This window comes from Pan paniscus, chromosome 13 (assembly GCF_029289425.2).
Source record: "Pan paniscus chromosome 13, NHGRI_mPanPan1-v2.0_pri, whole genome shotgun sequence".
NCBI classification, from domain to species: domain Eukaryota; kingdom Metazoa; phylum Chordata; class Mammalia; order Primates; family Hominidae; genus Pan; species Pan paniscus.
This window is the reverse complement of record NC_073262.2, coordinates 72,876,417-72,890,465: the sequence shown is the minus strand read 5'-3', so window position 1 is coordinate 72,890,465 and position 14,049 is coordinate 72,876,417. Positions and strand designations below refer to the sequence as shown.

The 14,049-nt window shown below is 39.7% G+C and overlaps 1 protein-coding gene across 1 annotated transcript in view; it reads right to left on the bottom strand.

Moving 5' to 3' along the window:
• MYO3B (myosin IIIB) overlaps positions 1 to 14,049 on the bottom strand; it is a 482,619-nt gene that overhangs the window by 438,554 nt on the left and 30,016 nt on the right. Inside the window, exons 4-6 of the mRNA XM_063595441.1 lie at positions 7,777 to 7,881; positions 7,432 to 7,531; positions 4,824 to 4,900 (exon numbers count right to left, since the gene is read on the bottom strand). Of these exons, the coding sequence (XP_063451511.1) occupies positions 4,824 to 4,900; positions 7,432 to 7,531; positions 7,777 to 7,881 (282 nt within the window). The remainder of the gene's footprint in view (positions 1 to 4,823; positions 4,901 to 7,431; positions 7,532 to 7,776; positions 7,882 to 14,049) is intronic.

Here is a 14,049-nt window from a genome sequence, read left to right as displayed (position 1 = left end):
CCACTACTGCCCCTCAGATATTCACAGGCACTGTTGTCATAACTGCCCTAAAGTCAGTCCCAGAACAATGAAGCCATGCAGCTTGCAGCAGTCATAGCCAGGGAGATTTAAAAATCGGAAGTTTTCATGACTCTATTATTATGAGCTGCTAAATCAACAAACTCCGGAACAAGCTACCTCTGATCTTATTACACGAGAAACTTAATTATCTATTGTTCAAGTTATTTTGCTCATGATAATCTCCTAAATAGTCTCCATGTGAAATTTTTCTCTCTCTCTTAAGATAATCTTTCCTGTAGTCACATACAGTGTGTTTAGTTTATAAAAAATTGTTCTGATCTTAAGCCAGGCATGTTGGGGCATGCCTGTAGTCCCAGCTACTCGGGAAGCTGAAGCAGAAGGAATGCTTGAGCTTAGGAGTTGGAGACCAGCCTGGGCAACATGGTAAGACCCCATCTTTTAAAAAAAAATTCTACTGATCTTGACTTTTAGATTAACCCTTTTATTATGCCAAGCAATTTATTTCCCCAGTAGTATTGTTTCAAAGTTCTAATACACTAAGGGCATCCCACAGAACTCTTCTCCTACACTGCTGAGTTGATACTACTCTGCCAGTATCTTTCAACTTTAGTAGTGTCCAAATGAGGTAGTAAGAGAAAATGAGTAGAGAGTGTTGACAATATGATAGTCATTTCATGCTGCAGCTTTGAGGTGCCCCAGTGAACTGTGTGTCTTGACTGCTCATCAACATTTGATTGTACTGTGGTCACATTCCATTAGCTACCTGGTTTGTAGAATAGCTACCTGAATTCAATATTACACTTACTCAAGCTTGTGGAATAAAAATGGAAATAAAAAAGGGAAAAAACAATTTGGTTCAATTCCTCAAAAATAAAATAGGATCAAGGATCTCTCAGCTGCATTTTAAAAATAAAGCACAAGTCATCTGCAATGCTCTTATTCCACTGGCATTGGTATTGCATGCATTGTTGTATTTAATCTAAAGACCACTTATTCATACAAGCAGAAGTGAAAGCATATCAGGATCAATATACCACACAGGCCATCATATGAAGACAGTGTTAATTTGAACCATTACTGATTATACTTTCAAGGACTGTTCTTGACCCAAAGCATTGCTCAGATGGACAATATAAATGCTTGTTGAATTGAATTGAAAAATGGAAGGTTGTTCTTGTGGACATTCCTATGGAGGATTATGGCGCAAAAAGACTTTGTTGGAAAAAATGCTTCTCCATTTAGAAAATAAAAATGTGAGAATAGTGCAGGCCTGATTCCCAAGAGCTACAGCCTGGGTCCCAGAGCATACTGGACACAATCACACATCCTGAGAGAATCCTGCACTTAAAACAGTCAGACATTCACTCCTGCAACGTGCTGTCAAGGTGTCCATACCTTAAACTGCTTACTTTTCAATTGATCCACTGCAACAGGCAGGATGCAGTGCTGGCTTTTCCCAGCTAACAGGGGAACCACTTCCAGGGAATCTGAGCAAAAAGCTCACCATAAACTGTCCCCTACAGAAACACTCCATTTTTTTTTATTTATTTTTTTTTTTTTGAGACGGAATCTGGCTCTGTCGCCCAGGCTGGAGTGCAGTGTTGCAATCTTGGCTCACTGCAAGCTCTGCCTCCCAGGTTCACGCCACTCTCCTGCCTCAGCCTCCCGAGTAGCTGGGACTACAGGCCCCTGCCATCCTGCCAGGCTAATTTTTGTATTTTTAGTAGAGATGGGGTTTCATCACCGTGTTAGCCAGGATGGTCTCGATCTCCTGACCTTGTGATTCGCCTGCCTCCGCCTTCCAAAGTGCTGGGATTACAGGCGTGAGCCACCGCTCCCGGTCAACACTCCACATATTTTATTCAACCCAGTTAAAGTTGGAAAGTCAGAAACACCTCTTTTTTTATTGTTTTGTTTCGTTTTTGAGACGGAGTCTCACTCTGTCACCCAGGCTGGAGTGCAGTGGCACAATCTCGGCTCACTGCAAGCTCCGCCTTCCGGGTTCACGCCATTCTTCTTGCTCAGCCTCCTGAGTAGCTGGGACTACAGGCACCCGCCACCATGCCCAGCTAATTTTTTGTATTTTTAGTAGAGACGGGGTTTCACTGTGTTAGCCAGGATGGTCTCGATCTCCTGACCTCGTGATCTGCCCACCTTGGCCTCCCAAAGTGCTGGGATTACAGGTGTGAGCCACCACACCCGGACACAAACACCTCTTAATAAATGTACAAAGCCATTTATACATAAATGTACAAAGCCAAGAAAATGCTTCTCTTAATTATATTTTGTGATTTTGAAAATACCAATTTGCTCTAGATTAGAACAGGAATACCATCTTCTGTGTTATGCCACCCCAAATATTAGTTGAGTGACCTTAGTTATGCTTTCCTTTCAGAACAGATCTAAATCTACAGACAAATTTGCTAATATCAATAGTTGTGAAGCCGTCCTCAAACTGTCCTCCAAGTGCATCTTATCCCTTTGGCTTTCTTACAGATGCATTCATTCATTCAACAGATTTTTTTTTTTTTTTTTTTTTTTTTTTTTGAGAGACAGAGTCTAACTCTGTCACCCAGGCTGAAGTGCAGTGGTGGCATCTCTGCTCACTGCAACCTCTGCCTCCCGGGTTCAAACAATTCTCCTGCCTCAGCCTCCAGAGTAGCTGGAATTACAGGTGTGTACCACCACACACAGCTAATTTTTGTATTTTTAGTAGAGACGGGGTTTTGCCATGTTGGACAGGCTGGTCTCAAACTCCTGATCTCAAATGATCTGCCTGCGTCGGCCTCCCAAAGTGCTGGGATTACAGGCATGAGCCACGGCTCCTGACCCAACAGATATTTTTTTTGAGCATGTACTCTGTATCAAGCACTATATTAAGAGCTTAGGCATCCCAAGTCCCTGCCAGACCTGAGTCCAGCTGGGAGACCTGCCTGCCAACAACTACAATGCAGTGGTGATACTGTATTAAGGGAGGGTGTAAGGACATGGTGGAAACTTAGGGAAAGGAGCCTCAATGTGGGCAAGGGATTAGGGAATGTTTCCCAGCGGAGCTAGCATTTGAGACTTGTCAATTAAGGAGGAATTTTCCAGAGGCCTGGGGGCCATTCCAGATGATATAATAGTACACCAAGGGTTTAAAGGAAAGACACATCAGTAGGGATTTGGAGAGTCACCTGTTGTTCACTACTGTTGGGGCATTAAGAACAAGTAAATTGGGGGAAGTAATCTGAAACAAGGCTGGATAGATAGGGGCTGGAATATTAAGAGCTTTATTCAAAATTCAAAGAAGTTTTGACTTTATCCTGCAGTGCTTTTCAAAGTGGGATTCACAAAGTCGCTAGATAACTTTTTATGTTTTTGGTTTTGTTTCAGTGATAATTGTATTAATAATAATAATAATGGGAGAAGGAGGAGTAAAAACATAGTCTAGATCATCTGGATGACCATTTGTCACACAGTGTTCATATTATGTTTACTATTAAGTTGGCACCAAGCCAACACAGATGTAACAGTTGGAGATCAAAAGAGGTGCTGTTTGAACAAACAGATTATGCTAGCTGAAATGGAATAAAGTAGTAGGAGAACTGAGTAGCCACATGGTACATGGTTGTAGGTGTGCCAGACTGAAAATAACCCATACTATTGTGTCCTGAAACATAAGCACACTGCAAAGGACAATGGAGAGTCACAAAACAGTATCATTTGTCTCATAAAAGTAAAGCTGCTTACTTGAATGTTACTAGCATTGTATAATAGCTTTTTTCATAATACATTTTTTTCTTTTGGTTTTATACTTCTGCAAATAAAAACGACAAAGAGTTTATACCTAGTTTTATGTTTTGTAAAATCTATTTAAGAAATATTTAAGATTTAGGTAAACACTGGAAATTGCAGCATTTTTCTTTTTCTTTAAAATGGGCCTATCCATTACCCAGTATGAAAGAAAGAGCCATAGATGATGGGAGGTGGCGGGGGAGGGGGGTCACTGAAGAAATTTAAGCAGAGATTAGTGTGAACCACTTACTTTGTTAGGAGACCACTTTGGCAGTCACACAGAGGAAATACCATCATGCAGAGATGGAAAGACATCTAAGGAGGTGACCATCTGAGTCCTTTTATTAAAAGAACCCATTTGTTTAATCCAGAAAGCTGCTCTCAGGCAAAGGTCAGCATACTGTGGAATTAAACGACCTGAAAAACTAAACTGCACTGGTGTTTCAGAGCATGCCTCATCTAGCTGGAAGGTTCCCCAAACTTCTACATGCGTCATTTTCCGGAGAGTTCTGTGTTGATGCCAAACCTAAATTAGGAATAAATCCCATGTTTCACTACAGAGAGCCGACAAAGTACACAAGATAAGTTGCTATGTATCTTGTAACAAAAAAACAACCAGGGCCACCGCATATAGTTCTGTAGGCCAGTTGGCGCTGAAATCTGGCTCTTCACAAAGCCATATACCTCTGGGGCTGCATCTATCCAGGGAAGTTGACTTTTTCTAATTTATACAAGGGCTGATGAATTTGCCAAGCCATGGCCCTTGGAGGGGGCTGCATCTTCTGGAGGGACACTTTCTTCTAATTGCATGAAGGTGCCCTATGGGATAGCTATAACTTAATCTTGCTTTTCTGAGGTTACATCTCACCAGCATTGCTGACCAAACTAGTACTCTTAAAGTTCAATGAGGATAATGGACTTTCTTCTCCCTAAAAATTCTGGAAAGCATATGACTTACCCATAAAAAGGCATAGTACCAAGACATTCAACAAGTGCAAAGAAAGAACTAGGTATTTCCAGCTTACCTCAGGGGCCATCCAGAATGGGGTACCAACAGATGTGTTTCTCCGCAGACGTGTACTGGTGAGTTGAGCTGAAACACCTATAAGGAAAGAGTATCAGAATTCAAAAGTGAGCAAAGTATGATGCTAGACCAGCGATCGGCAGACTTTTTCCACAAAGGCCAAATAAGTACTTTAGGCTTTGTGGGCCTATGGTCTTTGTCACAACTACTCAGCTCTGCTGCAATAGTACAAAAGCAGCCATAGTAAACACATAAATGAATGAATGTGGCTGCATTCCAATAAAACTTTATTTATAGATGCTGAAATTTGAATTTCATGTAATTTTCACATCACAAAATATTTTGGGTTTTTTTTTCCCAATCATTTAAAAATGTAAAAACCATTCCTAGCTCATAGGCCATATGAAAATAGGAGGTAGGTCATATTTGGCCCACTAGCTGTAGTTGCCAAACTACAACTCTGGAGCATTTATCACTCTATTTAAATCATTAGGATTTTTTTTTTCCCTAATGGACATCCCTGTCTATATCACTGCAAAAATCAAAAGAAAAATATCAACAACTAGGATCAATCCAAAATATCATCCTATTATATTTCCAAATTATTTCACATGACTTCTTTCTTAATAAGGGGCTTCATTTTATGGAGAAAGAAGATCAGCTGCACTATCTGTAACAGAGCATCAGTGTAGACATAAAAAGATTTCAGTGCCTTATCTTGCCTAGAAGCCTGGAAACCTGGCAAGAAAGCTGTGTTTGTCAAATGGAAAAAGAAAATGACTAATAACATTATCTGGGGCTCAATGTTGAGGACCTGAATTCTAATGTAACTCCAATGTCCTTTAACCAGCTGTCTTCTTCGTATCACGAGAGCGTAAAGGTCCACAGGATTAAAAATCAATGTTTTCCATCCCAATTATGCTTTTTACTAATTATGTGATTGCTTCACTTTTGAGCCTCAGTTTTTTCATCTTTAAACTAGGGATAATCACAACAGTCACACCTAACATGGAGGGTTCTTCTTAAGACCAAATAGGAGAACAAATGTGAAAATGCTTTATAAATTGCAAAGCATTTTACACACGTAAGGTATTCTTTTATACCACACAGAAGTCTCACGTAGCCCTTAAGAGAATGACAAGGGTTGCCACTAATGTCATTGATGACAAAAACTTAGAAACTGAACACTATGTGTTCTTAGCAAAGGACACACCTTTGAAACATGAGCATAGATTTGCCAAGGATCTGTGGGTTTATTGGGGGATGACTGTTGTGTTCACTGCGGACATTCTCTTTATTAGAGAGCCAAGAAGCTCTTTAAAGTCTATTTGACCTAGATAATTTCCCATTTTACCAAGTCCTCCACCACAATTTTGGTAAAAACAACTATACCTTTCTGGTTTTAATTTCTAGACATTTCTTTTGCAGCCACTGAAAGTTCAGGAACCTTCTAATGGAAAGATTAGGAACATTTACTCTATGTCAAATCGCAAAGCTGCTGAGTGAATACATCAGTATCAATTCCCACCCCATCCTCATCCTTTCAGTCTGTTTCCCCTCACAACATATTTAAAGTCCCCAGAATCACGTGCAAAAGCAATTCAAATGTCATACACACAGCATATTATTGGAGTTATATCATTCCTTATAAAGAGGAGCATAAGACTTAAACAAAATGCTCCCTCTGCTATTTTTCTTTGCTTGTGTTTCAGTAAAAATAGACTAGTACGTCTAAAGCAACCTCATTTATTTTTAAGTAATTTCTTCTGAGCAAGTGATAAACTGATACATGTTTACACTGAACTCTTTCTTAGCAATAAGACAATAAATATTCTTTTAAAAATCATCAATCTTGTTTATTATAATGACATTGACAACACGTTTAAAGTATTCCGCTAAATGTTTTCTCATTATTTGTAACAATGACTCTGAAGTACTATTGTTGAACTCGTTTAGAAGACTAAACCTTCAATAAACTTAAAAAAAAACCAAATGGTTTGTTGTTTTGTTAATATCAACATATGATATTACAAGGAGATATTTAATAGTTCTCTGGCCTTAGGTGATATTGCCCTGCATTTCCTCTCACACTTCCATTTCCCGTTAATGTTTCCAGTTCAACCAGCCTCACATGTAGCAGCAATAAACACAATTTAAAAGGATGTTAGCTCCCAGGACCAGAGGACTATTTTACCTTCTGCTCACTGGGAATAAGTATGCCTAAGGCTAGTGAAAGTCATTTGAAAGACCAAACTGCTTTCTCTTTTCATATGCAAAAGAAGAAATGACAAAATGTAAATTATAGACAATTGCCCTGAGATGTGAAATTCTTAGCAGAAAACCAAAAAGTTTTTCCATCAAGTTCTTCTTTTGAAACACTTTTATTTTCAATCTTTATAAAATTGCTTCTAAAGCTGAAACTAGATTAGCAAACAGCATCTCCTAGGGTGATCCATCTGGAGCCCCCACCCCCTCCCGCTTGTGTTTGACTGGAAAAGTCCCTCAGCCTATGGTGTAGCAGAGAAGCCCCAGTCTTCTGAGATTGCAATAAATTGTCCCCTTTGGCTAAACTGCACACATCAAGAAAACAAACGACAAGCAGTCATTACCAAAGTCAACGAGCTTAACTCCTCCTTCTGTTGTCAGAAGAATGTTATTCCCCTTCACATCACGGTGGATGATTCGGTTGTTGTGCAAATGCTGAAGGCCCTGCATGGCATCCCACCACCACCAAACAACAGGAAAGAGAAAGGGGAAATTTACATGCTTATTTTAAAGCAATTACCCTACTATTGAAAAGTCTCATGAAAGTCTACATTTGGCTACACCTTCCTGCTGTTAACAATCCTTGCATATCATAGGGCAGTTTCCCCATTGTTAATACGCAATAAGGACCCAAGCAATGAACAAACCATCCCATTTGCTGTCATACCCCGTTTGATAGATGTTCTTACCAAGAGGGCCCCGTACAAGATGTATGAGATCATTGCTTCATCCAACCGCTGGCCACATCTGAGTAGACCTTTGACAAGCTCAGTGACTGAGCCCCCATTACACAGCTGCAAGAAGAGGTGCCAGACACAGGGAGAGCAGGAGACCACATGTAAAAAAGAAAAGAAAAAGAAATTAAGAAAAGCCGACTGATACTGATTCAATGTAGTAAATTTGCAGATTACAAAACTCCAGCTTGGAATACTCAGACTTCACATTTCCATTACCCAGTCTAATCTAATTCTTTGCGTATGTATTTTTTATTCGAGGTGATGATTTATGAGTGAAAGTGCATGTTCAAAATGCTAACTTTTTAATTGCCAAATATAAAATAAAAATAAAATATAAAGCACAATTAGAAATTTTTTACAAAGAAAATTTTTGGAAAGAAAAAGCATATAAATAATAATGGCAACTTACTGGATATTTTTCACTTTATATGAATATTGTCTATGTTTTAAATGTGCATTTTGAGGATAAGGAAAAACCGGGAGAGGCAAGATGGATGCCCTTGATACCTGAGAGAGAATAAATTTCAGTGATTTCTCCAGTGCTAGTACGTATCAGAAGCCCAACCAGCAGTTCTTCCTAGAACTGCCATTGCAGATAAAGTTTATGGAGTGAAGTTGCATCATAAGTGCATTTATTAACTTTTTAATGTTCAATTTTAGGCTCTCAGCAACTTTATGCTCTTCTCTCTTTTTTGTCTGTAATTAAAAACACTAATTTTATTTTGCATATTTGTTCTTTGTCATATATTGTATCTTACTGAAGTTTGAGTACATAAAGCAGTTATACTGAGAGAAGAGAGACAGACGCTCTCATATTGTTTTATATTGTTTTATACTCAGAAAAGAAAAGCAAAACAAAAGGCAGGTAGCCTGGTGCCTAGGAACCAGACCCGAAACCAGGCCTGGGCCTGCCTGACCTAAGCCTGGTAGTTAAAGATTGACCCCTGACCTAACCGGATATGTTATCTATAGATTCCAGATATTGTATAGAAAAGATACTGTGAAACTTCCCGGTCTGTTCTGTTTCACTCTGACCACCAGTGCATGCAGCCCCTGTCACGTACCCCCTGCTTGGTCAATCGATCACGACTCTCTCACGCGGACCCCCTTAGAGTTGTGAGCCCTTAAAAGGGACAGGAATTGCTCACTCAGAGAGCTCGGCTCTTGAGACAGGAGTCTTGCCCGATGCTCCCGGCGGAATAAACCACTTCCTTCTTTAACTCGGTGTCTGAGGAGTTTTGTCTGCGGCTTGTCCTGCTACAATACTTTTTCATCAACTTAAGGATTTCCAAAGATGACTCTTACTAATTGCAGAAGTCAATGTGCAGGTTTGGGTTTGCTACAAGCCATCCTAAATCAAGGGTTCTTAATTGTTTTGAGCAGAGCACGGAAATACCCTGAAATTGTAGGCAGCATGCTGTATATGCATCTTGCAGTTTACTGGGGAGAAAATGCAGAGCTTTCACCAGATTCTAAAAGCTACTGAGATAGCCAAACGCCTAGGCAGATAAAAAGGGGTCCCCAAAGAATCTCTGACCTGCCCCACAAGTGTTTACATCAGATGCTTTGTGCAGATTAGGCAACAATTGTGCCCTAGGCTTGTATGGGCATCCCCACAGCAGACTGGAGCCAGACACGAGCACTGGGGGGAAACGGGTGGAGCCACGGGGGAATTTACGCCTTATGCAGGGAAGTAGCCTGCTCTCTTTAGCTCATGTGGTGACCTGGGAATCAATTGGTGAGGTGGAGGGCCTGTTAGCAGGACTCCATCTTACTTTGCTGAGTTCTTTCTTTTTTTCCTTTTCTCCCAATAAATTCCGCTCCTCACCCTTTTATGTGTCTACCAATCTAATCTTTCCTGGTCAAGTGACAAAAACCCCGTTTTGGTGGAACTAAGGAGAAAGTTCTGCAACATTTTTGGCATCCAGACGTAGGGCTTAAGGAAAGGTGAGTGACACGCAAACCAAAAAGTCTTTTTCCTTTGGCTTCTAAGCCTTTTTGTCCTCGGACTTCTTCTGAGGGTAGAGAAATTATGCCCCCCCATATTAAAATGTCATTCCTGGGGGTCAGGAATGTCGGCTGGATGGGCAAACTGGTGGCTCCCCAGCTCCCAAGTTTCTCTCCCTGTTGGAGAAACTCACTGGCATAAAAATAAGAGATTCTTCCCCCAGACTTTTTTTTTTTTGAGAGGGAGTTTCACTCTTTTTGCCCAGGCTGGAGTGCAGTGGCGCCATCTCGGCTCACCGCAAACTGCGCCCCCCGGGTCCAAGCGATTCTCCTGCCTCAGCCTCCCGAGTAGCTGGGATTACAGGTATGCGCCACCACACCCAGCTAATTTTGTATTTTTAGTAGAGACAGGGTTTCTCCATGTTGGTCAGGCTGGTCTTGAACTCCCGACCTCAGGTGATCTGCCCGCCTCGGCCTCCCAAGGTGCTGGGATTGCAGGCCTGAGCCACAGAACCCAGCTGGGTTTTTTTTTTTTTTTTTTTTAAGAAAACATTTTACCAGGCTAGGACCCCAACTATCAGGGTTTATATTTTCTGTAAAGTTTTAATTATGAAAAAGGATTTGTGAGGTTGGTCTTAAGCTGTAGCCAATCTGGTGTGCTTTGCATGACTTCCTGTATGGCCAACAGCAAACTTTTCTGCAGGCCTCCATCTTGTTTTATGTGCTTGGGATTGTGACCTGTAACCATGTGGCGATGCTTTTTTTTTTTTTTTTTCATTTCACAATGATGCCTAGGTTCAATCCTGGCTTAGGAAATGAGTACTTTCCAGTTAATATCTGTGTGACTTCTGCCATTTGCTGATTCTCTTCCCCACCATGAACAACGTTTAGCCTTTTTCTTACATCTTCCTTTCTCTGGGTTACCTTTAAAGGTTCTAAATTTTGTAAGAATTGCTTACCCTTATCCCCTTCAAAAATACCGCATACGCTCACAGTGAAATCATAACCTTAAGTGAGGCTTGTTGGTTTCACCTGCGAGGTTAACTTTAGTAAAGTTTGAAAGCCAGAAATACTAGCTGCTTGGCATGGCTAAAATCGGGTAATAAGGGAGTTAAAAGGATTTTCTTAGAGAGTGCTCAGTTTAATTAAAAGTGGATGTCCAAGTTATGGTTTATTTAAAAGGCCTTTATGCTTTTTCCTCTTTGGGTATCTTGCTTTGCTGGAAAAAGGCTTTTCCTCAGTTGACTAAATTATTTTTCTCCATTTGGCTTGCCACTCTCAGTGCATGCATGGCAGGCCCTAAGATAACTCCTGGGGCCATGGGACTCCTTGGGAAAAACAGACAAGGCACCACTCCGTTTTGGGAAGAAACCTGTTTTTCTCATGGAACCCCAGGAATTAAAAGTGGATAGATCCCTCTCAAACTCTGATTTTGCCTCCCAGTCATGCCTGTTTATTAGGCCTTAAAAGCTGCATGTTTTCCTAGCCCTGTCTCTTAAAGGGCCCCACCCAGAGGCCAATAATCCAAATAGGAGATAGGCAAATGAAAATCTTATGGCTGCTGGTTTTCTTCTGCCTGTCTGTGTAGTTACATATGTGTTGTGTGTGTGATGTCTATAAAAAAGCTCTAATTAATTGGTCTAATGGAAGACAAGTGCTTGGATCAAATTTTTTTTAAAGGGAAGATTAAAGCTGTGGTACGTTTTAGTTCATGTGACTTTAATCTTTGAGAAATAAAAACAGCCTTAAAGATTATTGGTAAAATGCAGATGTTGTCAAATATACACAGGTGAACTAAATTATGCAGGTCAGATACTAGGTTTGCTAAATGTTTTAAGGTTATCAACTGCCTTTTTGGTTTTTAAGAACTTTTCAACTTGCCAGCTTGACAATTAGTAAGGCCTGGGGACATAGGGAATTAACCACACCCTTAATTATGTTGGAAGGAGTCAAACCTTGCCTGAACCTAGCACATAATTAAAACAACTTACCAGGTTTTACATTAAACTTAAAATTGCTAGGGGTTACCATTATAACATGTAATTGAAACTACTGGAAATAGATTTACACGCAAGGTATGTAGGAACAGTAAGATGTGTTTTTAGTAAAAGATTACAAGAAGGCATGGAAATGTAAATTCTTGCCTAGGTTTAAAGGACTGTTTTGAATTAGATAAAATAAAGCTGACAGTTTAAACAAATGATGGAAGGACTGTAAAAATTAATATTGCAAAAATTCAGTGTGTGAACAGATTGACTAAATTCAAGAGGGTATTATATAGTTTTTTTGTAAATTGAGCATTGAAATAAAAGCACAACAAGGTACTCTTAAGGCACTAATCTTCTCTTTAGCAAAATTTGTAAAGGGTTATAAAAGGTTTTTGCTTTTTTAAATTTCTGAGTCATCGTTTGGCAAAATAAATAACTTATGGTAATCTGGAATTCTATTTCAGTGTTTTAAACCACTAACATATTTAATAGGCTTCCCAAAATCAAACTTCAGTTTCAAAATTGCCTTTCCTGACACCTAGCTTTTGGATGCTACAGAGGGCCCTGGAGTATCCAAAAGAGAGGTAAAAGGGATCATTTGACATGTTTAGTTACATGGAATTGCCAAAATGGTGTTCAATATTATTTAGGTTATATTTTGATGAATAATATTAATATATGTTCCAAAATTGTATGGGATTTTTAAAATTCTAATGTCTAATGTATATGCTATCATCATAATTAAGGTTGTTATGTTATTGTAAACCAAACTTCTTTGAGAAGAAGAGAGATAACCAAACTTCTTTGTCAATTGTGTTTCTAACTGTAAATACCCTGGGCAATTTTTTTATTCCCAACAATTGTTGTCTTGTTTTGGTCCTTTTCAAAAGATAGTTTATAATAAACCAGACTCTGACAGGTGCCACAGGACTCTTGACAGGTGCTCTCAAATACAGGTTTCTGATAACTTTGGAGATTGTGACATTGGAAAAAAGGAAAAATGTACAGGACTCATAAAGAGCTGAAATGTTCATGAATATCAAACAAGAGTTAACTAAATGGACTGAACTCATAGAAAACTGAAGCTATCTTGTTGACTTTTGCTTGGAATATTGCTGATCCTTGTTTTTCAGAGTCAAGGAAACTTATTTTGAACTATTTATGGCCTTTAATGATTAAGGTATACTCCTGTGAACAAAATTTGGAGCATATATGTCCCTCTCTGCCTGGCTTCCCCAGAATTTGGAAACTAGTTGTGAGTATTCTTAACTTACAGCAATGTAGTTGTTTGCATCAGTGCCATAAGAATCCATTTTCTTTTGCAGTATGATGCAATTGGAGAAACTGTTTTACCAAGGCTTTGACTGGAAGGGTATGCTTCCCTTTAAGGAGTCAAGCTTGACTTGCAGAGCTGATAAAAGCACCTTGGGAAAACTGGCCTCATACCCTTATCTATGCAGTACCTGTATAGGGTTCCTGAGCAGTGGTAAGTAAAAAATGTTACTTTATGACAGGACCAGGAGCTCTAAGTTTATCTTGGGACCTTAAAAGGAGAGGATCACCCAACTCACAGGTATTTGAGGATACAAACCCATGGCTGTGCTCAGCTTTAAAAGGTCTTATCCGAAGTTCCTTGAGGAACAGAGTTCCATCAAAGCCAATCTAAAAGCCCTATGTAGAAACAATTATTCTTGCTGCACTTTATGCAAATAATCAGGTCAAGTGTAAGACTAAAGTCTATTTTGCCAGCAACTCAGTCCTGATTTTTTTTTTAACAAAAAAATGAGGACTGGAGATAGAGAAATTATGTTTCAAAACTTACCATACATTTGTCATTAAATTCTAGACTCATTAGTTGTTTTTAAGTTTTTGCCTACACTTTAGACTAACCCTGCTTGTTCTTGTGAACCAACCAGGAATCTCCAGCTGCAGCTTAGAAAGAATAAAAGGGATAGGTGATGTAAAAACCTGGATCAAAATTCTAGTTCTGAGCAATTATCCTGCAAATCCTGCCAGGTGATGGGAATAAATAGGATATAAATAGGGTGCCCATCACCCAGAGTTTTCTTCTTGGGAAAGTAAGACCAAGGGAGCTAACCAAAGCCAAGCCCCATGCACCTACATCTTAGCAAGCATAACTATAGCCACCAGTTATCTGGGCATGTCACAAGACATCCTTTTCTCTCCCTTGTTGGAGGAGGACTCAATTCCACAGCTTCACCTTAGCATTTGGCTTATGATAAGGAGTCCATGCAGCACCCCTTCTCCGAGGCACATTTTTGTCCCAAAC